The 27,173-nt window shown below is 33.7% G+C and overlaps 5 protein-coding genes across 5 annotated transcripts; 1 reads left to right on the top strand and 4 right to left on the bottom strand.

Annotated features, from left to right (window-relative positions):
* Positions 1-618: 618 nt before the first annotated feature.
* Positions 619-4,879, bottom strand: LOC115708840 (receptor-like protein EIX2). Its single transcript, XM_030636858.2, has one exon. The coding sequence runs from the start codon at positions 4,775-4,777 to the stop codon at positions 1,607-1,609; it is 3,171 nt and encodes a 1,056-aa protein (XP_030492718.2). The 5' UTR covers positions 4,778-4,879; the 3' UTR covers positions 619-1,606.
* A 770-nt stretch (positions 4,880-5,649) lies between these two features.
* LOC115709122 (receptor-like protein EIX2) lies at positions 5,650-9,000 on the top strand. The gene has a single exon (XM_030637158.2). It carries the CDS (start codon positions 5,687-5,689, stop codon positions 8,813-8,815), a length of 3,129 nt encoding a protein of 1,042 aa, XP_030493018.2. The 5' UTR covers positions 5,650-5,686; the 3' UTR covers positions 8,816-9,000.
* Positions 9,001-9,317: 317 nt separating this feature from the next.
* On the bottom strand, positions 9,318-12,359 carry LOC133035525 (receptor-like protein EIX2). Its single transcript, XM_061111366.1, has 5 exons — positions 12,313-12,359; positions 11,482-12,009; positions 10,220-11,379; positions 9,858-10,020; positions 9,318-9,753 (listed from the first exon to the last, which is right to left on the bottom strand). The coding sequence occupies exons 1-5, from the start codon at positions 12,357-12,359 to the stop codon at positions 9,318-9,320; spliced, it is 2,334 nt and encodes a 777-aa protein (XP_060967349.1).
* A 1,310-nt stretch (positions 12,360-13,669) lies between these two features.
* On the bottom strand, positions 13,670-17,000 carry LOC115709498 (receptor-like protein EIX1). The gene has a single exon (XM_061111266.1). It carries the CDS (start codon positions 16,994-16,996, stop codon positions 13,871-13,873), a length of 3,126 nt encoding a protein of 1,041 aa, XP_060967249.1. The 5' UTR covers positions 16,997-17,000; the 3' UTR covers positions 13,670-13,870.
* A 3,165-nt stretch (positions 17,001-20,165) lies between these two features.
* LOC115709232 (receptor-like protein EIX2) lies at positions 20,166-23,474 on the bottom strand. Its single transcript, XM_030637280.2, has one exon. The coding sequence runs from the start codon at positions 23,460-23,462 to the stop codon at positions 20,388-20,390; it is 3,075 nt and encodes a 1,024-aa protein (XP_030493140.2). The 5' UTR covers positions 23,463-23,474; the 3' UTR covers positions 20,166-20,387.
* Positions 23,475-27,173: the final 3,699 nt, after the last annotated feature.

Here is a 27,173-nt window from a genome sequence, read left to right as displayed (position 1 = left end):
ACTTGAATATTTTTAACTAAACCACAATACACCAGCCACTAATTACTTTAATTTTACCATTATACACATTTACTATACACTTACTTTTGAAATACTTTATTTTTATGTTGGGAGACTTTAGAACACACCCTCACTCTTTTGAAAACACTCTTGTTGGATGCACAACTTGAGGACTAAAGGTCCTTATTTATACTACTCAAAAGAAACCAACTTTAATATTTTAGACAATTCTAGCTAATTGTGTTACTAAAATATTTTTGAAGCTTTCTTAAAACTCAACCATCTCTAATTACTTTTATTGTAATGGCTTGGCCTAAAATGATAGATTTATCTAATTAATCTCTAAAAAAATTTAGAGAGTTGGTGATGATTCTTCATATTATCCCAGCCATGTTGCCAAAAATCACATGATAATAAGTGGTCATGTAATTTGCTGCACTTCAGTTCTAATTCCAATCATTATTTAAACAGGACAAATTTAAGGGAACAAAAGTTTCCTTAATTTGCTTAATGAATTTCAAATGCTTAATCAATTAGTAAAAATTATATTGTACCATTGATATGATTTATGTAGTACTATTCTTCACAAAACAAAATAGAATTTTGACAATCATATTAATCAGCTTACAACCATAATTATTTCTGGTTCATATTCATATTAAATATTTACAAGATAAGAATAACTTACAGAGATAAAAGGATCTAATTAAATCCATACATAGCTACTCTTTTACATCTTACTCGATAGATTTTTAATTCATATTTATATCATGCACTGATTCCTGTTAGCAAATCAGGTCTCTTTATACTTTATGTGAAAATATATATAGGGCTCGTTTGGTAAGACGTATAAGGGCCGTATTGTATTAAATAATAAATAACACTATGTTTAAATAAAACAATGTATTGTATTAATTACTACGAACTAAAATTTGAATACAATGTAAGTTCTATTATTTAATACATAACAAATAGTTCGTATTAATTTGTATAATAATATTTACCAAAGATCTGCGATCAACCCCAATCTCGAACCTGGTTCACGATACCCGAACCGGACTGAGAGCCGGGACTAGATTTGGACATGGACCCGAACCAGGATGCAAGACCAGACCTGGATTCAGACTGGGACTTGGACGTAGGACCTGACCCGAGATCGGACTTTGGACTCGGGACCCAAACCCGGGCTCTGACCTGGACACGAAGCCCGGACTCAAACCCAAACCCCGGACCCGAACCCAAACTTCACCCCAAACTATATACCTGTGATGCGAGACTCAGACCCAACCTGAAATCGATGTTGGGATCGAGTTTATTAAAAATATATCATAACTTTACACAATCTATTAATACAAGTCAATACCAAACATAACATTGTATTACATAATATTAATACAATACAATACGACGTACCAAATGAGCCCTTAATCATTACTAATTGCTAATTATGCATATTAAAAACAATTACTAATTGCTAATTTAGAATGAAGTACATGCTAGAAAATGAAAAACATAAAATAAACTTATTACTGTGTAAGAAAAATGGCAAAGCAAAATTATTCTAGTGTCACAAAGCTTAATAAAACAGCTGCAGTCATCACAAATCTCAATGATGAAGTCCTTTGGACCATTTATGTATTGCTCTTCTGATTTTATGCTCAAAGAAGGGAATTCTTTCTACCACAGTCTCCACAAAGCCGAAATAAGATTCACTCCAAGATTTTTTCATTGCCAACATGAAAAAAGGAACTAAAAGGCCTGTTGCAAATCCCAATCCAACACTAACATAAAACCAATTATCAAGGAAACTGCCATCATCATCATCATTATGATTCTTAAGTGTTGGTTCTTTATCAAAATCAGTATCATTATCACTTGGACATTTTACATCGAGGGGTTTGCCACAAAGGCCTTGATTTCCAGCAAAAGATGAAGCTTCAAAGGTTGTCATGTGGCCATTGTAAGGAATCTTGCCAGAGAAGTTATTGTTTGACAAGTTGAGATGTCCCAAGAATGAAAGTGATGACAAGCTATTAGGAACGGTACCTGAAAGCCTATTGTTTGAGAGATCAAGAGATGACAATTGTTGCAACTTTGAAATAATTGGTGGAATGAAACCGCTGATATGATTTTTAGACAAATTCAAAATCTCTAAACCCAACAAATTTGTCAAATCTGAATGGAGTATTCCACTCAAATTATTGGCAGAAAGGTCTAAGCTCACAACAAGAGAAAGAGTCTTGGTGTACTTCTGTTCTTGGCCTTTAACATTCAACACCAAACTATCTTTATAATATGTGTCATACAAACTATTGCCATAGAATAGATAACGGTTTTCCCTTTGGACTCGAAACATTGCTTTGAAACATCCATAGCTAGTAGGAATGCTTCCATTGAATCCATTATCAGCCAAGTCCAACACTTGTAATGAGCTTAAATTTGAAAGCAAGGATGGAAGTTCACCGAAAAATGCATTTGATCTCAATTTAAGAATTCTTAAATTCTCCAAACCATTCCCTAGCCAATGTGGTATGTATCCTGCTAATCTGTTGTTACCAAGATCAAGTGTCTCCAAACTCGACAAATTCTGGAAAGACAGTGGGATGCTTCCTGAAAGCTTGTTGCCACTTAGATGCAAAGTTTGAAGAGAGCTTAGTTGACCTAAATTGTGAGGAATAGTACCAGACAAGCTATTCTTACTGAGGTCCAATGCTTTTAAGTTAGAAAAATTTCCAAAGGTAAGGGGTATTTTTCCAACCAACTTATTATTAGAGAGATCAATGACTCCAAGACTATGCATCTTTCCAATAGAATTTGGGATTGGTCCATCTATTTGGTTGGTAGAAAGAGAGAGAAGTCTCAAGTTTGGTTGGGAATCACCTATGTCATCTGGAATTGGACCAGAGAATTTATTGTTAGATAGAACAAGTAATTCTGTGTTACCATTTGGAATAGGAATGGGCCCTTCAAATTGGTTTGAGCTCAAATCAACAATAGATAAAGCTATGTTGAATGGATTTGGTAGATGACCTTTTAATTGATTGAAGGAAACATTTAACAATACAAGATTAGAGGAAATTTCCCAAAGCCAATCAGGAATGGAGCCTGAAATGGTAGAATTTGATAAATCTAAGAAATTGACTTCCTTTTGTGATCTTAGCCAAGTTGGAAATGAAGGACCTAAACGGCATGAACCCAAGAAAAGATACTTTGCCTGGAAAGGAGGGGTCCAATTTGAATTGAAAGCCATTGTAAAATAGTTGGAAGAGAGATGTACATATTTCAACTTATGCAGCTTTAGAAAATGTGTTTCAGTTATGACACCACTCAATTGATTGAATGAAACATCAAAGGAAGACAATTTAGATAGTTGGCCTAAACTATTAGGGAGAGTCCCATTTAGTTTATTCCCATCAAGTTTTAAATCTGTAAGGTTTTGTAATGACCATAAAGATTTTGGAATTGGACCATGTAGCAAGTTATAGCCCAAATTAAGCTCAACAAGATTCCTAAGTTGACCCAACCATTCTGGTAACATACCAACCAATTCATTATTGCTCAAATGCAAGGACTTTAGACTAGGAAGTGGACCCTTAGTATGACAAGTACCATGTGTTCCTTCAAGATAATTAGACAAACTCTCACTTAGATTATTGTTTGATATGTCACATGATTCCAAATTGCATAACATACCAATGGAGCTTGGAATCCCACCTTGAACATTATTGTAACTAAGATCTAAGTAAGTGAGAGATGACATGTTCCCAATTGAAGCAGGAATTTTCCCATACAACTTATTGTAAGCTAAATCAAGAATTTGTATACTTTCCCATCTTCCCTCAAAAAACTGAGAACAATTTGCTGTGAGATTGTGATTCCAGCCTAAGCGTAAAGTTTCCATATTCGGAAGCTGAGAAAAACCAAGTGGAATATTTCCACTCAAGCCAGCATAGCTTACATCAACAGTCACTAGGGTGCTGATATTAGCCAACCAATCAAGTAATTTCGAGTTGATGAAGCTATTTTCACTTAGGACTATAACAGCAAGTGATGATGTTGAATTAACAAAAGAAATAGATGGAATTGGACCAATCAAGTTGCAAGAAGACATATGCAACTCTGTCAAGGATGGGAGATTGTTTAGTATCTTAATCCAATCTAATCCCACCACTGAAAGATCAACTCTATTCATCACAAGATGTTTTAGAGAGACTAGACCCGTAATCCATTCGAGATTATCAACATATAACCCGAATGAATATTCTAATAAGTCAATGTAGGAACATTCTATGTCAAGATACTCCAATCTAGAGAGATTTCCTATACTTGAAGGAAATGAACCACTAAACCCTGCATTAGAGAGGTTTAGATACCTCAAATGCTTCAAGGATCCGAACCATTTAGGAACCGGGATGCCTTTGAATGTGTTGAAACTCAAATCCAAGTACCTCAAAGACTCGAGTTTTGTCAATGAAGGCCTTATTTCCCCACTAAGGTTGTAGAAGTCATACCTGTTTTGAAGATCAACTGTAATAACTGCTCCAGCCTTGTTACACCCTATTCCCCACCATTGACAACAATTGCTTCCTTTCCATGATTCAAGCTGGTTTAGTGGATCTTCAAGACCAGTTTTAAAGTCAAGAAGAGCATTTCTCTCATACTCAGAACAAGTCACATTCAACTGATTATTAGCATCACTACCATGAACATAAACTCCAAATATGAAGAAGAGAGTTTGTAACACCATTAATCCAAACCTTTTAACAGGTTGCATCATTTCAACACAACTTTGAGCTAGCAATAGTGATTATTCTATAATTGAACTGAGAGAAAAATTTTAAGGTTGAAAAGAAAATTCAGATACATTATTATTAAATATTAGCATACATGTGAACAGAAGTCAATGAGTTTTGCTTTATGGTCTTTCACAGGGTCCACTCTCCACTAATTATTCTCACCTTTGAAGAAATCAATTTGGAAACCACTTAGAAATTTTCTTGTCATATATGTTCAGTGTGTCGTTTATCCATTCCTAATGTTTCTGTATCTTTTGTCAAACGATCTGAGAACAAGGCAGCCAACTAATTACAAAATTAGTAAATATTATGGGTACGTTTAGTAAATATTAATTAAAAAAATTATTTAAAAAAATTTGAATGACTTTTTTTGTTTTACGATCTGAGAACAAGGCAGCCAACTAATTACAAAATTAGTAAATATTATGGGTACGTTTAGTAAATATTAATTAAAAAAATTATTTAAAAAAATTTGAATGACTTTTTTTGTTTTTAAATTTTTTAAAATTTAGATTTTTAATTAAAAAATTAAAACATTAAAACAATTTTATAAAATATGATTTTGAAAAATATTTTTATTTTTCTAATTTTAAAAATAAAAAACTAATTATACACTCTATATATTCTTAATTTATTATGCCTTAGGATTATATATTGATCACATTTAGAAAAATAGAACAGTTACAACATTACCAAGAAATACAGTAACTATTGTTAAATAATTTTGACTTGAGTCAAGTAAGTCAAAGAACGTGTAGTTTGGTATTAAAAAGTTTATTGACTTTTGTCTTCTTAAATTAAATTTTACTGTTCAAGTTTATCATTATATAATAATAAGTTGAGATTTGTTGATGGTTCATTGCTAAAATAAAATATTGTGTTTTGTTACAATGTCTCCATTAATGGTCATGTTACAAGTTATTGTCTTTTTCTTTGTATTAGGAGAGTGTATTCACAATCAATTGAATGTGACTTGTTCTGAGTATGAGAGAAATGCTCTTCTTGACTTCAAAACTGGTCTTGAAGATCCACTAAACAAGCTTGGATCATGGAACAATGGCAGCAGCAATTGTTGTCAATGGTGGGGAATAGGGTGTAACAAGGCAGGAACAGTTATTACAGTTGATCTTCGAAACAGGTATGATCACTTCTGGAGCTTTGGTGGGGAAATAAGGCCTTCATTGACAAAACTCAAGTCATTGAGACACTTGGACTTGAGTTACAACACATTCATGAACATCCCAATTCCTGGTTTTTTTGGATCCTTGAAGCATTTGAGGTATCTAAATCTCTCTTATGCAAGGTTTAGTGGTTGGTTTCCTTCAAATATAGGAAATCTCTCTAGATTGGAGTACCTTGACTTAGAGGCCTTGGAATTATTATATGTTGATAATCTTGAATGGATCACAGGTCTAGTCTCTCTAAAGCATCTTAAGATGGATGGAGTTGACCTTTCAATGGTGGGTTTAGATTGGTTTGGGATAATACTAAATAAGCTCCCATCCTTAGCAGAGTTGCATATGTCTTCTTGTAGCTTAAAGGGTCCTTTTCCCTCAGTTTCTTTTGTTAATTCAACAACATCACTTGCTGTTTTAGACCTTAGTTTTAACAATTTCAACTCAAAAATACCTGATTGGTTAGCCAATATCAGCAGCCTTCTGAGTGTCGATATAAGTGATGGTGGCTTGCATGGAAGGATTCCACTTGGTTTTGCAGAGCTACTTAATTTGCAGACTTTGCGTCTGCGAACCAATTATAATCTTAATGCAAGTTGTTTTGAAATTTTCAGGGGAAGATGGAAAAGTATAAATTTTGTAGATTTGAGTAATAATAAGCTGCAAGGGAGACTTCCTACTTCAATTGGGAACATGACATCTCTCACTTACTTAGATCTTTCCAAGAATAATGTTCAAGGAAGGATTCCAGGCTCCATTGGTAAGCTTTGCAATCTTAATTGGCTTGACATGTCATATAACAAATTGAATGGAACTTTACCTGAATTACTTGAAGGAACACATAGTTGTCATTCTGAGAGTCCACTTCCTAGTCTTGAGTACTTGTATTTGAAAAATAATGAATTGGTTGGTCTATTACCACAATGGTTGGGTCAACTTAGGAATCTTGTTAAGCTTATTTTGAACAAGAACTTGTTAAATGGTCCAATTCCAAAATCTTTAGGGTCATTGCAAAACATTACACATTTAGATCTTTCTAAAAATAGGCTAAATGGGACTCTACCTGAAAACTTAGGCAAGTTATCAGAATTGTCTTTCTTGGATGTTTCTTTCAACCAATTGACTGGTAACATCACTGAAACACATTTTCTAAAGTTGCATAAGTTGGACAACTTACGTCTCTCTTCCAACTTCTTTACACTAACTGTCAGTTCAAATTGGACCCCTCCTTTCCATGTTCGAAAGGGCCTTGTCTTGGGTTCATGCCATTTAGGTCCTTCATTTCCAAATTGGGTTAGATCACAAGATAAGGTCCAAGTCTTGGATTTTTCAAATGCTAGCATTTCAAGTTCCATACCTGATTGGTTTTGGGAAACTTTCTCTAATATTTTCTTGTTAAATATTTCTTTCAATCAATTAAAAGGCCAGCTACCCAATCCATTAAAAATAGCTCCATATTTTGTTGATTTGAGCTCAAACCAGTTTGAAGGACCTATTCCTCTTCCAAATGCTGAGATACAATATCTTGATCTATCCAGCAATAAATTTTCTGGTCCTATTCCAAAAAACATTGGTGATTCTCTACCATACTTGCGATTTCTATCTCTTTCTACCAACAGGATAGATGGACTAATCCCAAATTCTATTGGCAACATCCAATATCTCAATGTCCTTGATCTCTCAAGTAATAACATAATAGGAAAAATACCCCTTAGCTTTGGAAAATTGTCAAGCCTTAATGCATTGGACCTCAGCAAGAATAATTTGTCTGGCACAATTCCTAAATCGTTTGGTCAACTAAGTGCTCTTCAAACATTGCACCTTGGTGACAACAAGCTTTCAGGAAACATCCCATCATCTTTTCAGAATTTGTTAAGTTTGGAGACACTTGATCTTGGTAACAACAGATTAGCAGGAAACATACCACATTGGCTTGGGAAAAGTTGGAAGAATTTGAGAATTCTAAAATTGAGATCCAATGCTTTTCTGGGAGAGCTTCCATCAGTACTGTCGAATTTAAGCTCATTACAAGTATTGGACCTTGCAGATAATGGACTAAATGGAAGTATCCCTGCTAGTTTTGGATATTTCAGAGGCATGATTCACGTCGAAAGGGAAAAGTTTCTTATATCCTATGGTATCGATAATGGGACCAGAAAATTTTATGAAGAAAACATGGATTTGATTGTGAGTGGCAGGGAACTAAAGTACACCAAGATTCTTTCCCTTGTTGTCACCTTAGACCTTTCTTCCAATAATTTGAGTGGAGTACTTCCTTCAAACTTGACAAATTTGTTGGGTTTAGTGAATTTGAATTTGTCTAATAATCATATCAACGGCTCAGTTCGAGAGGATATTTCAAAGTTGAGGCATTTGCTATCTCTTGATCTCTCAAACAATAGGCTATCAGGTACTATTCCTAATAGCTTGTCATTACTCTCATTCCTAGGACGTCTCAATTTGTCAAACAATGACTTCTTTGGTAAGATTCCTTACAATGGCCACATGACAACCTTTGAGGCTTCCTCTTTTGTTGGTAATCAAGGCCTTTGTGGCGAGCCCCTCAATGTAAAATGTCCAGGCAATAATGGTACTGATTTCGATAAACAACCAACTCCAAAAGATCACAATGATGATGAAGACAATTTTATTGATAAGTGGTTTTATCTGAGTGTTGGATTGGGATTTGCAGCAGGGCTTTTAGTACCTTTCTTCATAATGGCAATGAAAAAATCTTGGAGTGAAACTTATTTTGGCTTTGTGGAGATTGTGGTAGAAAGAATTCCATTCTTTGAGCGAAGAATGAGAACGAAACGACAATGGCCTAAGGGACTTCATCATTGAGAATGATACATTCATGTTGCTCCTATTTTATTTTTAGCAAGTTTGTGTGTAATGCAACAATAATATGCCATTATATATCTTTGTATTTCTGTTCTTTTTTTCTTTGTTTTAGTTCAGAGTTCTTATGTATACAAGTGAAAGTGTAACCTATCTTTCTTAGCTGCAATAAAAGTCATGATTTGTGTGTGGTGTGTATTTTTACAATTTAATTTTTTGAATTCTTAATCTTAAAGACTATTCATCAGTTGCACAACATGATCAGTTTTTCATTACTCTACAATTATGAGCTCGTGTTAATCATGAAAAGATTTTGGTATTAATATTAAAATTCCAATTCTACAAGCATTACATAGTTGAGGATGAAGAAAAGCAAAATAAAAATAAATATATCACTAAATAAGAAAAAGAGTGAGAAAAGAACACAGCTACCTGCAACCATCATTTTCAGCATTGAATTCTCCCAGGCCTTTTATGTTCCAAGAATGGCATTCTTTCTAGTACGCTATCCACAACACCGAAATAAGATTCGCTCGAAGATTTTCTCATTGCCAACATGAAAAAAAGGAACTAGAAGTCCTGCTGCAAATCCCAATCCAACACTCAAATAAAACCACTTATCAATCAAATTTTCTTCATCATTATTATCTTCCTCATCAAGTGTTGTCTCTTTACCCAAATCACCATTATCATCATCTGAAAATTTTGTGTCAAGGAGTTGGCCACAAAGGCCTAGATTTCCAACAAAAGAAGATGCCTCTAAGGTTGCAGTGTGGCCATTGTAAGGAATCTTGCTGGACAACTTATTGTTTGACAAGTTGAGATGTCCCAAGAACAAAAGTGATGACAAACTATTAGGAATGACACCTGAGAGCTTATTGTTTGAGAGATCAAGAGAAGACAATTGTCCCAACTTTGAAATGTCCTCTAGAACTGAACCGCTAATATGATTGTTGGACAAATTCAAATTCACCAAACCCAACAAATTTGTTAATTATTTGCAGAAAGATCTAAGCTAACAACAAGGGAAAGTATCTTGGTGTACTTTTTATCCTGGCCTTTTACTTTCACAACCAAGTTATCTTCATAGTTCCTACGATTGAAATGGCCATAGAATAGATAATGATTTTCTCTCTGGACTTGTATCATAGCCTTGAAATATCTAAAACTAGCAGGGATGCTGCCATTGAATCCATTATCTGCTAAATCTAGCAGTTGTAATTTGCTTAAATTTGATAGCAACGATGGAAGAAAAATGCATTCGATCTCAATTTAAGTATCCTTAAATTCTCCAAATAGCCTTTCCCAAACCAATGTGGTATTTCACCTACTAATCTGTCGATGATGGGATGTTTCCTCAAAACTTGTTGTGACTTAGGTGCAAGGTTTGAAGAAAAATTAGTTTACCAAAATCATTAGGAATAGTTCCAAACAAATTGTTCTTTCTAAGGTCCGATGCTTCTAGGTGAGAACAATTTCCAATGCTAGGTAATGTTCCTTCTAAGCTATTATTAGAAAAATCAATGACTTTAATACTAAGCAAATTTCCAATGGATGCTGGGATTTTCCCTTGTATTTGGTTGTTTGAAATAGAAAGGAACATCAAGTTTGTTAAGGTAGAACCTATGGTTTTGGGGATAGGACCAGAAAGTTTATTGTTGGATAAATCAAGTAAGACTAAATCAACATTATTTGAGAAAGAAATAATGGACCCTTCAAAATTTTTTGAGCTTAAATCAAGAAGTGAAATTGAAAACTTATTGAATGTAATAGGTAGCTGACTTTTCAATTGATTAGAGGAAACATTTAACCATGAAAGATTAGAGAAAGTTTCCCAAAACCAATCAGGTATTGAGCCTGAAATGCTAGCATTTGATAAATCCAAGAATTGTACCACCTTTTGTGATCTAATCCAAGTTGGAAATGAAGGACGTAAATGGCTTGAACCCATGTAAAGAAACTTAACTTGGAAAGGAGGGATCCATGTTGAGTTTATATCCATTATAAAAGAGTTGGAAAATAGATCTGCATATTCTAATTTATGAAGCTTTAGAAAATGTGTTTCATTGACTATTTCAGTGAGTTGATTGAAGGAAAGATCTAAGAAAGACAATTCAGAGAGCTCTCCCAAACTATTAGGAAGATTCCCAGTTAATCTATTGTATGATTGTTCTAAATATGTTAGGTTTTGCAATGATCCTAATGATCTTGGAATTGGACCTTGTAACAAGTTATTGCTTATGCTAAGTCTAACAAGATTCTTAAGTTGGCCTAACGATTCGGGTAATTTTCCAACTAACTGATTTTCATTCAATCTCATGTAAGTAAGAGATGACACGTTACCAATCAAAGCAGGAAATTCTCCATCCAACTTATTGAAATCGAAATCGAAGACTCTTATACTCTTCCATCTTCCTCTGAAAAACTGAGAACAATTTGCACTAAGATTATTCCAAGAAAGTTTCAAGAATTGTAAATTTGGAAGATCAGCCAAACCAAGTGGAATCCCTCCATGCAAGCCACTATTATATCGACGGTCACAAGGCTGCTGATATTTACCAACCAATCTGGTATTTTCGAAATGAATTTGTTAAAACTAAGGTCTAAAACAGCAAGTGATGTTGTTGAATTAACAAAAGAAACATAGAGAAAAGGACCCTTTAAGTTACAAGAAGGCATATGCAACTCTGTTAAGGATGGTAGACATTGAAAGGTCAATTCCATCCATCACAAGATGCTTTAGAGAGACTAAACTTGCAATCCAATCAATGCTATTGACAGATAAGTAGTACAAATGATCTAAATCGAGGTATTGTAATCTAGAAAGATTTCCTATATTTCGAGGAATTAGACCACTAAACTCTGCATTAGAAAGGTTAAGATACTTCAAATCCTTCAAGGATCCAAAAAATTCAGGAATTGAAATACCCTTGAATGTGTTGAAACTCAAATCTAAATGTCTCAATGACTTGAGTTTTGTCAATGAAGGCCTTATTTCCCCACTAAGGTTCCAGAAGTCATACCTGTTGTTTGGATATCGGTTATGGAGATCAAGTGTAGTAACTGCTCCTACCTCGTTGCAACTTATTCCTCGCCATTGGCAATAGTTGTTGCCTTTCCATGATCCAAGCCGGTTTTGTGGATCTTCAAGACCAATTCTAAAGTCAAGAAGAGCATTTCTATCAGATTCCAAACAACTATAAACATAATAATCTCCTAATAATACAAAGAAGCAATTTTTAACAACAATCCAAACATTGTAAAGAGTTCCATGATGATCAGTTGAACACTTTACAAACACAAATTTTGAGCAATATATGAATTAATTAAGTCTCAACTTGTAATAATGATTCACTTATATAGAAAAAGAAATGAGTTGAAATGTAAAATTCAAATTCAAATTAGTTTTCGATATTAAATGAAATTTAGAAAAGTAAAATTCAAATGAAACTGTAGAACGACAAGGAATGATGATAAATCATTAGCATTTCTAAGTATACAAGTCAATGAAAAGTTGTTCATTATTTTCAACAGCAAATACATACATCTATACTTGTGTATGGAAGTCAATAATTTAGAGTGTCCAGCACCTTTTAGGTAGTGTCCCATGATAGGTTAGCAATATTCTCTAAAAATTATTTTGTTAAGTTATATGGAACTCAATTCTTAATTACATTTATAACAGTATGACACTGATAAATTGATAATACAACTTTTATTATTATTTTATTTCTAAAAAATTGCAAATGAACGGTCATGAACACAAGTGCGAAGAGTTAAAAATTTCAACTTATGAAACTTTAGAAAATGTGTTTTAAGTGATGTTACCTGTCAATTGGTTGGATAAAACATCAAATAAAAAACACTGAAATAGCTAGCCTAAACTTTTAGGGAGGCTCGTATTTGCATGCAGTCCCAATTAACTTTTAGGGAGGCTCGTATTTGCATCGACTCCCATCCCAACTTTTTGTAAGTGTTTACACTCAATCTATTTTTAACATGATCTAAATGTGTAAGTGTTTGCATTGACTCTCAAATTTTTATATGTTTTTCAAAAATAGAATATGATCGGCTAAGGGCATGTTTCGGGCAAAATTAATGGAACAAGGGATGTCTCTCGTTCGATTGTTCTCCTATTGCAGTGATTGCTTTTAGGTTTGTTCAAAAATTATTTCTGACGTACACTTTGAATTATTTAATGTAAATTATGTAATTAAGAATTTGAAGTTGTAATGTTCTCTTTATATTATTACTCTACGCATTGTTCTTACTATATTTGAATAATGTGGGATTTATATAAATCTTCATATATTTTCCTTTTTCTTTTAAGTTTTACACTAAAGAGTGAAAAAATTATTAAGTGAAGACCACACCAAACAAAACAATTGTCATTAGATAATATTATGAAATTAGGATCAACATAATTGTTTGATGTGATCTTTAGTGGTTACTCTGTCATTCTTTTCATTCTTATAGTGTCGTTTGTCTCTGTTTTTTACAAGCAAATAATTACGGCTGATTCTTAAGTATCTAATAAATAAGTAAAATGTTAGAAATAGAATGATGTTATAGATGCTACATTGATAAATTAACAGTGACAATCTTTAAATAATGATTGGAATTAGAACTAAATTACATGATCACTTATTATCTGGTTTATATATATATATATGATAATCTATAAGTTCTCCACTCAAGACTCAAACACTATAAGTTTATAATAAGAACCAAATGGAGAATTGGTATAAAATCCAACATTAATCATGCAACAGAGGGTAGACTAATGTTAATCAAGCTTCTTTGAATGAATTAAGTTATATTAATAGCTTTGCAAAAGAGATAGTTCCAATATGTTGGTCCTCTTTGAAAGTTTTTCCAACTAAATGAAAAGTGTGTAAATGTGATCACTTCTTACAGGTTCAGTATCACCACTACTAAATACACACCACACACAAAAACTTTGAACTAGAACAAAGAAGAAAAAAGAAATACAATGATATGTTACACAACACACAAACTTGCTGGAATTAAAATAGGTGCAACATGAATGTATCATTCTCAATGATGAAGTCCCTTAGGCCATTTTCGTCTTGCTCTCATTCTTCGCTCAAAGAATGGAATTCTTTCTACCACAATCTCTACAAAGCCGAAATAAGTTTCCCTCCAAGAAATTTTCATTGCCATCATGAAGAAAGGAACTAGAATTCCTGCTGCAAATCCCAATCCAACACTCACGAAAAACCATTGATCGATGAAATTGTCATCATCATTATGATCCATAAGATCTTCATTATTGACTGGATTACCGCTTGGACATTTTACATCGAGGGGCTCGCCACAAAGGGCTTGATTACTAGCAAAAGAGGAAGCCTCAAAGGTTGTCATGTGGCCATTGTAAGGAATCTTACCAGACAAGTCATTGTTTGACAAGTTGAGATGTCCCAAGAATGAAAGTGATGACAAGCTATTAGGAATAGTACCCGAGAGCCTATTGCTTGAAAGATCAAGAGATAGCAACTGCTCCAACTTTGAAATATCCTCTGGAATGGAACCGTGGATGTGATTGTTAGACAAATTCAGATTCACCAAACCCAACAAATTTGTTGTCAAACTTGAAGGAAGTTCTCCACTCAAATTATTGGCAGAAAGGTCTAAGCTAACAACAAGAGAAAGAATCCTTGTGTACTTTAGTTCTTGGCCTTTTACATTCAAAACCATGCTTTCTTCATAATACTTGCTCTTGTAAGTAGGGCCATAGGATAGATGAAAGTTATCCAATTGAACGTGAATCATGCCTTTGAAATATCCATAGCTTGTAGGAATGCTCCCATTGAGCCCATTATCAGCCAAGTCTAGCACTTGTAATGAGCTTAAATTTGATAGCAAGGATGGAAGCTCTCCATGAAAAGCATTGGATCTTAATTTTAGAATCCTTAAATTCTTCAACCTTTTCCCAAGCCAATGTGGTATGTTTCCCGCTAATCTGTTGTTACCAAGATCAAGTGTCTCCAAACTTGACAATTTTCGAAAACATGATGGGATGCTTCCAGAAAGCTTGTTGTCACTTAAGTGCAATGTTTGGAGAGAACTTAGTTGACCCAAAGAGTCAGGAATTGTACCAGACAAATTATTCTTTCTGAGGTCCAATGCAACTAGGTTTGACAAATTTCCAAAGCTTAGGGGAATTTTTCCTATTAACTTATTATTTGAGAGATCAAGGACACTCATGGAAGATTGGAAGTTGCCAATTGAATTCGGGATTTGTCCATCTATCTGGTTGGTAGAAAGAGAGAAGAATATCATGTTATGTAGGGAATCTCCTATGTTTTCTGGAATAGGACCAGAAAATTTATTGTTGGATAGATCAAGTAAATTTATCTCAACATTTGGAATAGGAATGGGCCCTTCAAACTGGTTTGAGCTCAAATCAATATCTAAAAATGGAACTATGTTGAATGTGTTAGGTAGCTGGCCTTTCAATTGATTGAAGGAAACATTTAACGACATAAGATTAGAGAAACTTTCCCAAAACCAATAAGGTATGGAACCTGAAATGCCAGCATTTGACAAATCCAAGGACTGGACCTTATTTTGTGATCTTAGCCAAGTTGGGAATGAAGGACCTAAGTGGCATGAACCCAAGAGAAGAGTATTTAGGTTGAAAGAAGGGGTCCAATTTGAACTCACAGTTACTGTAAAAGAGTTGGAAGAGAGAGAAATGTATTTTAACTTGTGCAACTTTAGAAAGTGTGTTTCAGTGATATTACCAGTCAGTTGGTTGGAAGAAACATCAAGGAAAGACAACTCAGATAGCTGGCCTAAAATGTCAGGGAGAGACCCGTTTAATCTATTTCCAGCTAGAGTTAAATATGAAAGGTTTTGCATTGACTCCAAAGATTTTGGAATTGGACCATGTAGCAAGTTATAGCTCAAATCAAGCTCACTAAGATTCCTAAGTTGACCCAACCATTGTGGTAATATGCCAATCAATTCATTATTGTTCAAATACAAGTATTCTAGACTAGGAAGTGGACTCTTAGAATGACAATTATCATGTGTTCTTTCAAGGAATTCAGGTAAAGTTCCATTCAATTTGTTACTTGATATGTAAAACCGATTAAGATTGCAAAGCTTACCAATGGAGCCTGGAATCTCACCTCCAACTTTGTTGAAGCTAAGATCATAGTAAGTGAGAGATGTCATGTTCCCAACTGAAGTAGGAAGATTCCCATGCAGCTTATTAACACTCAAATCAACAAATTTTATACTTTTCCATCTTGCCCCGAAAAATTGAGAACAATTTGCACCAAGATTAATATTGTACTGCAGACGAAAGGTCTGCAAATTCGGTAGCTCTGCGAAACCAAGTGGTATCTTTCCATGCAAAGAGGCAAAACTTAGATCCAAACTCACAAGGCTGCTGATATTAGCCAACCAATCAGGTATTTTTGAGTTGAAGTTGTTCAAACTTAGGTCTAAAACAGCAAGTGATGTTGTTGAATTAACAAAAGAAATAGATGGAAAAGGACCACTCAAGTTACAATGTGACATATGCAACTCTGTCAAGGATGGGAGCTTGTTTAGTATTATCTCAAACCAATCTAAACCCCCCATTGAAAGGTCAACTCCATCCATCACAAGACTCTTTAGAGAGACTAAACCTGTGATCCATTCAAGATTATCAACATACAATCCTGATGAATCTAAGTCAAGGTACTCTAATCTAGAGAGATTTCCTATATTTGGAGGACATAAACCACTAAACCCTGCATTATATAGACTTAGATACCTCAAATGCTTAAAGAATCCAAAGAAAACAGGAATTGGGATCCCCTTGAAGGAGTTGTTACTCAAGTCTAAGTGTCTCAATGACTCGAGTTTTGCCAATGAAGGCCTTATTTCCCCACTAAGGTTCGAATTATGATACCTGTTTCGAAGATCAACTGTAATAACTGCTCCTGCCTTGTTACAGCCTATTCCCCGCCATTGACAACAATTGTTGCTGCTGTCATTATTCCATGATCCAAGCTTGTTTAGTGGATCTATAAGACCAGTTTTGAAGTCAAGAAGAGCATTTCTTTCATACTCAGAACAAGTCACATTCAATTGGTGAATGTGATTGTGAACACACTCTCCAAATACAAAGGAAAAGATAATAATAATAATTTGTACTAAGATAACCATTGATGGATACATTGTGCAGACTGCAGAGTTTCATCAACAAATTTCAACTTATTATATATATAATGATAAAACATGGACTGCAAAATATATTACTTAATGTCTATATTCTTTCAAAAGGAAAGTCCCAAGAAATATTGACAAGCTTTAATTGATTACTTTTTTTAATTGTTAAAAGATTAATCAGCAAAAAGTAAGTATGAATCAAACGTCTAATACAAATAATAATCCTATAACACATAATTTAATTATTAAGAATATGCATTGTCATCGACAAAGTACTTCGAAAAGTGCACTTCACGTGGCAGTAATTAACTAACTAATTTACTTATATATTCCATAAGAATAATCCATATACTATTTCTTTTGTCTTCTTCTGCATAATTTACTTTTTCTTTTGTTTATTCATTACATATACAATATATTAGTATTATTATTATTTGTTTTTTTTTTTGATAGAAAGTATGTGGGCCTTTCATGGTTTATAACAATTTAAATGGTGTAAGTATTTTGAATATAATAATGGGATATTTATATAAATTCCAATTGTTTAAAAAAAAAAAAAAAATTTTTACGGTATTTTATAAAAATACAAAAAAACAATAAAAATTTACATGAAAGTAATAATAAAATAACATCAAAATAACAACAAAATAAAATCAAAACAACATAAAAAATAATATACAAATAATAAAAAATTAATAACAAAATAACAAGAGTACAACATAAAAATACCGTATTTTATATAAATAAAATATAAAAACTGTAAAAATATTAAAAAATTCCATACAAGCCGTATTTTTGTAATTTTTTTCTTTTTTTTGAAATTATCCCTATAGTATAATACGATTAAATATAAGATGTATTTTAAGGGCTCATTTGGTAAGTCATAGGCTTGTTTGGTAAGTCATTTCGAACCTGAATCTAAACCAAGACTCCCAACCCAAATTGGGACCCAGGACCTCAATCTTGAACCCAGACCTGACCCAGAGCCAAATCCTAGACCCGAACCCTGGACCAGGACTAAGACTCGAACCCAAACCTCGAACCCAGACCTGGCCCCGAACCTTGAAACCGAGACCCAAGACTTGGGACTAGACCCAAACCGTGGACTTGGACTGAGAATTGGACCTGGGACCCAGACCCCGAACTGGGACTCGGACCTGGATCCTAGAACTAGACCCGGACCTCGAACCCAGACCCAAACCCGAACCTGGATCCCAAACCCAAACACGGATCCTAGACCCGAACCCAAACTCGGACCCAGTCCTGGTCCTAGTTCGTTTTGGTTCAGGTATGGGGTCCGGCTTCAAGTTTGGGGTTTGGGGTCTCGGTCTCAGTGCGGGTCTAAGGTCTGGGTTCAAGTTTGAGGTTCGGGTTAAGGGACCGGAATCCGGGATCTGGGTCTGGGGTTCGGGACTAGGTCCGAGTTCGAGGTTTGGGTTTGGGTCCAGGTTTGAGGTTCATGTCTAGGGTCTAGGATTTAGGATCGGGGCTGGGATCGAGTTAATTGTAAAGAATTTATAATTTTATGCAAGGTATTATTACACGATCCCAATTCGGTTCTAGGGTTCAGGTCTCAATTCGAATATGGGGTCCGGCTTGGGGTCTGAGCTCCTGGTCCGATTTCAAGGTCTGTGTTCGGGTTTGGGGTTTGGGTTTCGGTCTTGGTGTAGGTCCAAGGTCCGGGTTCGGGTCCGAGGTCTGGGGTTTGGGTCCGAGTCCGAGGTTTGGGATCGGGTCCAGGTTTGAGGTTCAAGTCTGGAGTCCAATATTCTAGGTCGGGGTTAGGGTTGAGTTTATTGTAAAAAATTTATAATTTTACACAATTTATTGGTACAAGTAAATACCAAATATAATATTAATTAAATAATACTAATATAATACAATATAATTCAAGATAATATTATACTATATAATACAATACAATATATCACGGTGTACCTAATGAACCCAATATTATAATATATATTATTTTATTATATTTTATTTGAAAGAAAGACTGCCTTCATCAAAACGAGTAAACCTAATGAAAATATATAGAGGATTGGTATTGGGCACCCGATGTCTTGCACTTCTAGACATGTTGTCTTGCGATTGACTAGCGATACTTTTTAAAAATTATTACATTAAACTATATGGACCCGATACATAATTAAACTAATAGCGATATTAACATATAGGAGAGTGTTAAGCACCAAAGGTACGTTTTAGTATTTCTCAAGTATATAATTATATACTCTTTCAAGAAAAAAAGAGTGCTAAAAGGATAACATTAATAGTCTCTTACAAGTGTCAGTGTGTCACTTAATTAACACAAGATTAAATGTATAAAAAAATATTATAGATAAGAATTTATAAAGTATTAAAGTGCTCATGCACATGAAGATTATTCTCATCCTAAATATTATATATTATGTATGGATCAATGAAGCCTCAAGTTCCACATACCCTCACCTCACATAATAAATTTTGGATTCGAGCATCTTTTTAGACAACAAAAAAATCTATTTGAAACATTCTCACATCTTACTATTATAAATTTTGGACATTTAAAGGATTCGAGCATCTTTTTCCACAACCAAGAAATCTATTTGTATATTCTCACATCTTATTATTATAGTCATAGAAAGCTCTTATCAAAATACACACACCCCACACAAACTCTAAATTAAAACTTGCAGATTGTTAGAATTTAAAATAAAAATGACTAAGGTGCATGGAGTTTGATAACTACTCCAAGATATAGATTTATTTATTATTTGACTTTTAAATTTAATTTTTCAAAAAAAAAAAGGTGGTGAATTTAGTGTTTGTTTGTTAATATTAAGTTTTTGTCTGTATTTTTTATTTAGTTAATCTAATTTTGAAATCTATTAATATTTTAAGTTTTAAATAATATATTTTTTTTTTTTTGCATAAAAAGAAATTTAAGTAAATCATAAGAGGATTAAAAGAGAAATTTAGAAGTTCAAGTTAGAAACAAAAGCTGAAAAAATTCTTAGATTGTTAAAAGAATGTTGTATCAAGTAATACAATAATAAATAAAGATCCTTTCCTCATAGATTGTTAGTACTAACTACCAAAAATTAATTCCTATTTCTGCTTGATCAACAATTAATTGAGTTCAAGAAAAGCAACACAGGAAACTAAATAATAAAATTCACAATCTAAAAGAGATAATAAAATTGATAAATAATTCAATAGGTACAAACTAGGGCCTCTAATTTCATCATTTATCCACTCTAACATTTCATAACACAATTTTAATATTTCTTTTTCCTATTATGCTAGCAAATTTACTAAAAAAAAATTATATTCGGGTTAGAATATATAAATCCCAACTTATATGCAAACTTTCAACGTTTTCGTGATGAAATCTTCTAGGCCTTCTTCATTTTGTTCTTCTATGTTTCAAGAATGGCATTCTTTCTAGTACACTCTCCACAAAACCGAAATAAGATTCACTCCAAGATTTTCTCATTGCCAACATGAGAAAAGGACTTAGAAGTCCTGCTGCAAATCCCAATCCAACACTCAAATAAAACCACTTATCAATCAAATTGTCATCATCATTGTGATCCTCAATAGTTGATCCTTCATCGAAATCAGTACCATTATCGCCAGGACATTTTATGTCAAGTGGTTCACCACAAAGGCCTAGATTTCCAGCAAAAGAGGAAGCCTCAAAGGTTGTCATGTGGCCATTGTAAGGAATCTTACCAGAGAAGTCATTGTTTGACAAGTTGAGATGTCCCAAGAATGAAAGTGATGACAAGCTATTAGGAATAGTGCCTGAGAGCCTATTGCTTGAAAGATCAAGAGATAGCAATTGTGACAACTTTGAAATATCCTCTGCAACTAAACCACTGATATGATTGTTGGACAAATTCAAGACCACTAAACCCAACAAATTTGTCAAATTTGAAGGAAGTTCTCCACTCAAATCATTGGCCGAAAGGTCTAAGCTGACAACAAGAGAAAGAGTCTTGGTGTACTTTTGATCTTGGTTTTTTAAATTCACAACCAAGCTATCTTCAAAATAAATGCCCCTATAAAAGCCATAGAACAAATAATGGTTTATCCTTTGGTTTTCAATCATGGCTTTGAAATATCCAAAGCTAGCAGGAATGCTACCATTGAATCCATTATCAGCCAAATCCAACACTTGCAATGAGCTTAAATTTGATAGTAAGGATGGAAGTTCACCAAAAAATGCATTGGATCTCAACTTAAGAATTCTTAAATTCTCCAAACCTTTCCCAAGCCAATGTGGTATGTTTCCTGCTAATCTGTTGTTACCAAGATCAAGTGTCTCCAAACTCGACAAGTTCTGAAAAGATGATGGGATGTTTCCTGAAAATTTGTTGTCATTCAAGTGCAATGTTTGAAGCAAACTTAGTTTACCCAAAGAGTCAGGAATTGTACCAGACAAATTATTCTTACTTAGGTCCAATGCTTTTAGGTAAGAGAAGTTTCCAAAGCTAAAGGGTATTTTTCCTACTAAGTTATTACTTGAGAGATCAATGACTTGAAGAGATTGCATGATGCCAATAGAATTTGGGATTAGTCCATCTATTTGGTTGGTAGAAAGAGATAGAAATATCAAGTTTGGTAGGGAATCACCTATGTTTTCTGGTATAGGACCAGAAAAGTTATTTTTGGATAGATCAAGTAATTCAATCTCAACATTTGGAAGAGGAATAGGCCCTTCAAATTGGTTTGAGCTCAAATCAACATCTGCAAATGGAGCTATGTTGAATGGACTTGGCAATTGACCTTTCATTTGATTGGTGGAAACATTTAACAGTGAAAGATTAGATGAAATTTGCCAAAACCAATGAGGTATGGAACTTGAAATGCTAGCATTTGATATATCCAAGAATTTGATCTCCTTTTGTGATCTAAGCCAAGTTGGGAAAGAAGGACCTAAATGGCATGAACCCAAGTCAAGATTCCATACTTGAAAAGGAGGGGTCCAATTCAAACCGAAAACCAGTGTAAAAGAGTTGGAAGAGAGATGAACATATTTCAACTTATGCAACTTTAGAAAATGTGTTTCGGTTATGATACCACTCAATTGATTGAATGAAACATCAAAGGAAGACAATTTAGATAGTTGGCCTAAGCTATTAGGGAGTGTCCCATTTAGTCTATTTCCGGCTAGTCCTAAATTTGTAAGGTTTTGTAATGACCCTAAAGATTTTGGAATTGGACCATGTAACAAGTTATAGTCCAAACTAAGCTCAACAAGATTTTGAAGTTGGCCTAACCATTGTGGTAATGTACCAACCAATTGATTATTGCTCAAACTTAAGTTCTGCAGACTAGGAAGAGGACTATTCGAGTGGCAACTATTTGTTCCTTCAAGGAATTCAGGTAAAGTTCCAGTCAAGTTATTGCCTGATATACCAAAAAATTTCATATTGCAGAGTTTACCAATTGAGCTTGGAATCTCACCTTGAATTTCATTGAATCTGAGATCTAAGTAAGTGAGAGATGTCATGTTCCCAAGTGAAGCAGAAAGTTTCCCATGCAGATTGTTAGAAGCCAAATCAAGAACTTTAATACTTTCCCATCTTCCCCGAAAAAATTGAGAACAACTTGCACTAAGATTAGTATTCCCAGCCAAATGCAAGAACTGCAAATTTGGAAGATCGGCGAAACCAAGTGGAATCCTTCCATACAAGCCGCCATAACTTATATCAACACTCACAAGGCTGCTGATGTTGGCTAACCAATAAGGTATTTTCGAGTTGATGTTGTTAAAACTAAGGTCTAAAACAGCAAGTGATGATGTTGAATTAACAAAAGAAATAGAAGGAATTGGACCAATTAAGTTACATGAAGACATATGCAACTCTGTCAAGGATGGAAGATTGTTTAGTATTATCATAATCCAATCTGATCCCACCATTGAAAGGTCAACTCTGTTCATCACAAGATGTTTTAAAGAGACTAGACCTTTGATCCATTCAAGATTATCAACATATAATAATCCCAATGAATCTAAATCAAGGTACTCTAATCTAGAGAGATTTCCTATAATTATAGGAATGGAACCACTAAACCCTGCATTAGAGAGATTTAGATACCTCAAATGCTTAAAGGACCCAAAAAAATCAGGAATTGGGATTCCCTTAAATGAGTTGAAACTCAAGTCTAAGTGTCTCAATGACTTGAGTTTTGTCAATGAAGGCCTTATTTCCCCACTAAGGTTCCAAAAACCATACCTGTTGGGATATCGGTTATGAAGATCAACTGTAATAACCGCTCCCGCCTTGTTACAACCTATTCCCCTCCATTGACAACACTTGCTCCCTTTCCATGATCCAAGCCGGTTTTGTGGATCTTCTAGACCGGTTTTGAAGTCAAGAAGAGAACTTTTCTCAGACTCCAAACAAGCCACATTCAACTGAGTCCACTCTCCTAAAATGAACAAGAGAATTTGTAACATTAGTGGAAACATTGTAAACACTTCAAAAACAGAATTTTGTGCTATGATGAATTATTAAATCTCAACTTATAATGATTCACCTCCTTGGAGAACAAGAAAAAAGGTTCTTTTTTTAGCATAATTTAATGAAGTTGTCATGATAGGTTGAGGTTGGTGTGGACTGATTAGTGACTTTTGAAGCAAATCATGGGAAACCACATAGAAATTAACAAGTTCATGATAATGTAATATATTCATTTGATATTGATTGAGCAATAATTTTATTATTTTTTTCCTTAAAAAAATAAATATACATACAAGAAAGTCTTAATGGACTAATATAAATATGTAAATGGCTGTTCACTTTTCAACCTTATATGCTAATTTTATATAAATATGTAAATATGTAATGGAAAGAAAAGAAAAGGTTTTCATGTTTATGGGTTATGAAGACTTAAATTTGGATTGCTAAGCAGACAACACAACCACACCTAAAAGTTTATAATTTGAAAAAAGTTAAATTTTTTTAGATTATATTAATTTAAAATCTCTATCAATTATATGTATAATTAAGTATTATATAATCTATATATCCAATTCTTCAACCAATTTCTTTACTTTTCCAATGTGGGACTGTTATATTGCATCCTACACAACACGTGAAATCAAATTACCAATGAGTAATATTATTTATATTTTGGGTTCTCGGCCGATGCCTCGATTGACTGTGTTGTGGCTGCTTCATGGACTGACGACTGACCCTACAGACCAACACGAGTGTTTCCAGCATGCTTTGTCCTCACTCGCACGCTTCCTGGGAAAACTTCCCAGGAGGTCACCCATCCTTAAATTACCCTAAGCTAAGCACGCTTAACTGTGGAGTTCTTTCGAGATGGGCTACCGAAAAACAAGATGCACCTTGTTGATATAGGTAGTACCAATCAATCCATTTAAGCCCTCTTCAACTGTGTAGTCCCGTACACACGATCTCACGATCATCCCACTTGACTTCCCGGGCGGTGTGGGATTGCACGGCTACCGGTATTTCCACTTACGGATCACGGGACTGCGGCCCATCCGATCACCCCCCCGCACGGGGTCCCGACGTCCTCGTCGACCACACTTCCAAGGCCGGGTCGAGGCTGCGATACCATTTGTAACGTCCGCTTCAAGCCTCATTGAGTCCTTACACCCACGGAATGAATGGCTCTTATACACGAGTACGTCAGCTCCGCAGCTTCAACATGGAGTGACGGCCGACCTACTGCGGACCCAACACGAGTGTTTCCAGCATGCTTTGTCCTCACTCGCACGCTTCCTGGGAAAACTTCCCAGGAGGTCACCCATCCTTAAATTACCCCAAGCTAAGCACGCTTAACTATGGAGTTCTTTCGAGATGGGCTACCGAAAAACAAGATGCACCTTGTTGATATAGGTAGTACCAATCAATCCATTTAAGCCCTCTTCAACTGTGTAGTCCCATACCTACACAGTCTCACAATCATCCCACTTGACTTCCCCAGGCGGTGTGGGATTGCACAGCTTACCCGGTATTTCCCCTTACGGATCACGGGACTACTGACTGTCACAGATGGAGATAAGATGACCAGCGGCCATAGAGATAGAGAGGAAGAGATGATGTTCTGCAAAGTTGTTACCGGAAAAAGTTAAAGGAGTTTCATTTTCCGACGACGAGAGTGGTGGCGGAATAACCGAAGACATGATTTGGGTTGTTTTGTTTTAAGCTTTATTATTTTTAGGGTAAATAGCGGCATAAGTACCCAAAGTTTTGTGTTTGTAAGCGGCATAAACTCAATGATTTTTTTCAGTGGCATAAGTACCCAATGTTTATAAAACTGTAATTTTTCTCTATTTTCGTCAGTACAGACTCCGTTTTAAATTTATTAAAAAAAAAAATTGGAAGTAATTGATACTACATATTTTTCGTACAGACCAAATAATTTAAAATTTGGTGTCCTGTTTAAGACAATAACAGAGTCTATACTGATGAAACTGTAAGAAAATTACAGTTTTATAAACATTGGGTACTTATGCCACTAAAAAAAATCATTGGGTTTATGCCGCTTACAAACCTAAAACTTTGGGTACTTATGCCACTATTTTATATATTATATTTATTACATTTATTATTTTTATATATATTTATTACATTTATTATTATATTTATATAATTTTGACTTGATTCTTTTCATTTATTGAATCAGAAATTTCTAAATTTCTTTTTTTAATATTTTATTTTAATGAATTTTATTATTATTATTATTAATACAGATTTTTGCTTAATTTGTTGTATTTATTTTATTTTAATATCTTTAGAAATTGTTTTATTTTGATATTTTAAATAATTAAATAAATATTTTTTTTCTTTTAATTTATTTTCCTTGATTTAAGCTATTGTATTTCTACCTTATTGATAGTTTATAAATTTATATTTAGCAAATTATTATTACTTAGTTCGGTACCAATTTGATAGTTGAGTTATGCCATTGATAATGGTTTTGGTGCCTTTCAAGGCTTTGCGCCTATTATATGGCTGACCCTTAATTATTTAGGGTAATTTGGTTAAAATATCAGTATTTCATGAAATTTAAAATATATTAAAATTTTAAATAAGGAAATATTAAATCATAATACTCAAATTGGATTGTGAATATATTAATTAGTTCATTTTACTTCATTTTATGGGAATTTATATTGACAATAAATATAAGGTTCATTATATATAACATAATATTATTTTGGTGTAAAAATTATAAATGTGGAGATTTTATAATCAATGGGAGGTCGAGACATTAAAAGTGAATTGGGGATATTTTTAATTTTATTCTATTATTAGGAAGATACTAAAATAAATGGATAGTAAAGGTTAATGAGTATTGATTTTATTATTTTTTCGTTGTTCAGATAGATACCAATATAAATAATTTTTAGTAAATAGAATGACTAAAATAATTAGAAGGTTTAGTATTGGTTATGATGTTGGTATTCCAACCCATAGTTATAGATAATAAATAAGAATAATTAAGCTGAATTGAATTGTGATTATATTAGTTAATTTTAATTTATTTATATTGTCCATAAATATGATTTTTACCATAAATAGATATATAAAATAATATAATTTTACTGTATAAAGTATAAATGTGGGGATTTCGTCATCAATAAGAGAGAGGGGACATTAATAATGAATTGGAAAATTTTGTTTTATCCTATAAGATGCTGAAATAAATGGACAATTAAGCTTAATAAGTTTAAGTTTTATTTTTATTGTATTGAAAGATAATAATATAAAATAGCTATATATAGTATTAGGAAAGCATTAAGATATACATTACTTTTTCATTGACATCTATCTATCTTAATACTACTAATGGTATATTATAATTTATTTAAAAAGTAGTTAACTCCAATAGAATCAAATAATAGTTTTATCCTGTTGGAAATGTCAATCAAGAAAGCTTAAATTTTTCCAAGGTTGTTTTTGGAAGTTCTTTTTCAAACAAGGCAGTCAACTTCTATAATTGATATAAATAGAAATGGATCAAATTATAGTTTCATTATATATATATGGTAGGATTTAGGTTCATTGTTTTTTACTAAATTACATACTAAAATTTATTTTAGATGATATGATCTTAGTAAGGGATGGCGACTTTAAGAAGGTTATGAAGTAGAGTGCTATAATTCAGTTGCTACTAGCCAAAGGGTAATAATAATGTTTCC

This window comes from Cannabis sativa, chromosome 3 (genome assembly GCF_029168945.1).
Source record: "Cannabis sativa cultivar Pink pepper isolate KNU-18-1 chromosome 3, ASM2916894v1, whole genome shotgun sequence".
Classification (NCBI taxonomy): Eukaryota; Viridiplantae; Streptophyta; class Magnoliopsida; order Rosales; family Cannabaceae; genus Cannabis; species Cannabis sativa.
Note: the sequence above shows the minus strand (reverse complement) of the source record. Positions and strands in the feature narration are given on the sequence as shown.

Excerpts from the sequence above, each read along its gene's own strand:
- LOC115708840 (XM_030636858.2), bottom strand. The coding sequence starts at position 4,777 with ATGATGCAACCTGTTAAAAGGTTTGGATTAATGGTGTTACAAACTCTC.
- LOC115709122 (XM_030637158.2), top strand. The coding sequence starts at position 5,687 with ATGTCTCCATTAATGGTCATGTTACAAGTTATTGTCTTTTTCTTTGTA.
- LOC133035525 (XM_061111366.1), bottom strand. The coding sequence starts at position 12,359 with ATGTATGTATTTGCTGTTGAAAATAATGAACAACTTTTCATTGACTT. Across the intron at positions 11,380-11,481 it reads AGAGTTGCATATGCCTTCTT|ATTGGTTGGTAAATATCAGC; the intron begins GTAACTTAAAGG and ends CGAAAATACCAG. Across the intron at positions 9,754-9,857 it reads GTAAAAGGCCAGGATAAAAA|CGGTTCAGTTCTAGAGGACA; the intron begins GTACACCAAGAT and ends CAATCATATTAG.
- LOC115709498 (XM_061111266.1), bottom strand. The coding sequence starts at position 16,996 with ATGGTTATCTTAGTACAAATTATTATTATTATCTTTTCCTTTGTATTT.
- LOC115709232 (XM_030637280.2), bottom strand. The coding sequence starts at position 23,462 with ATGTTTCCACTAATGTTACAAATTCTCTTGTTCATTTTAGGAGAGTGG.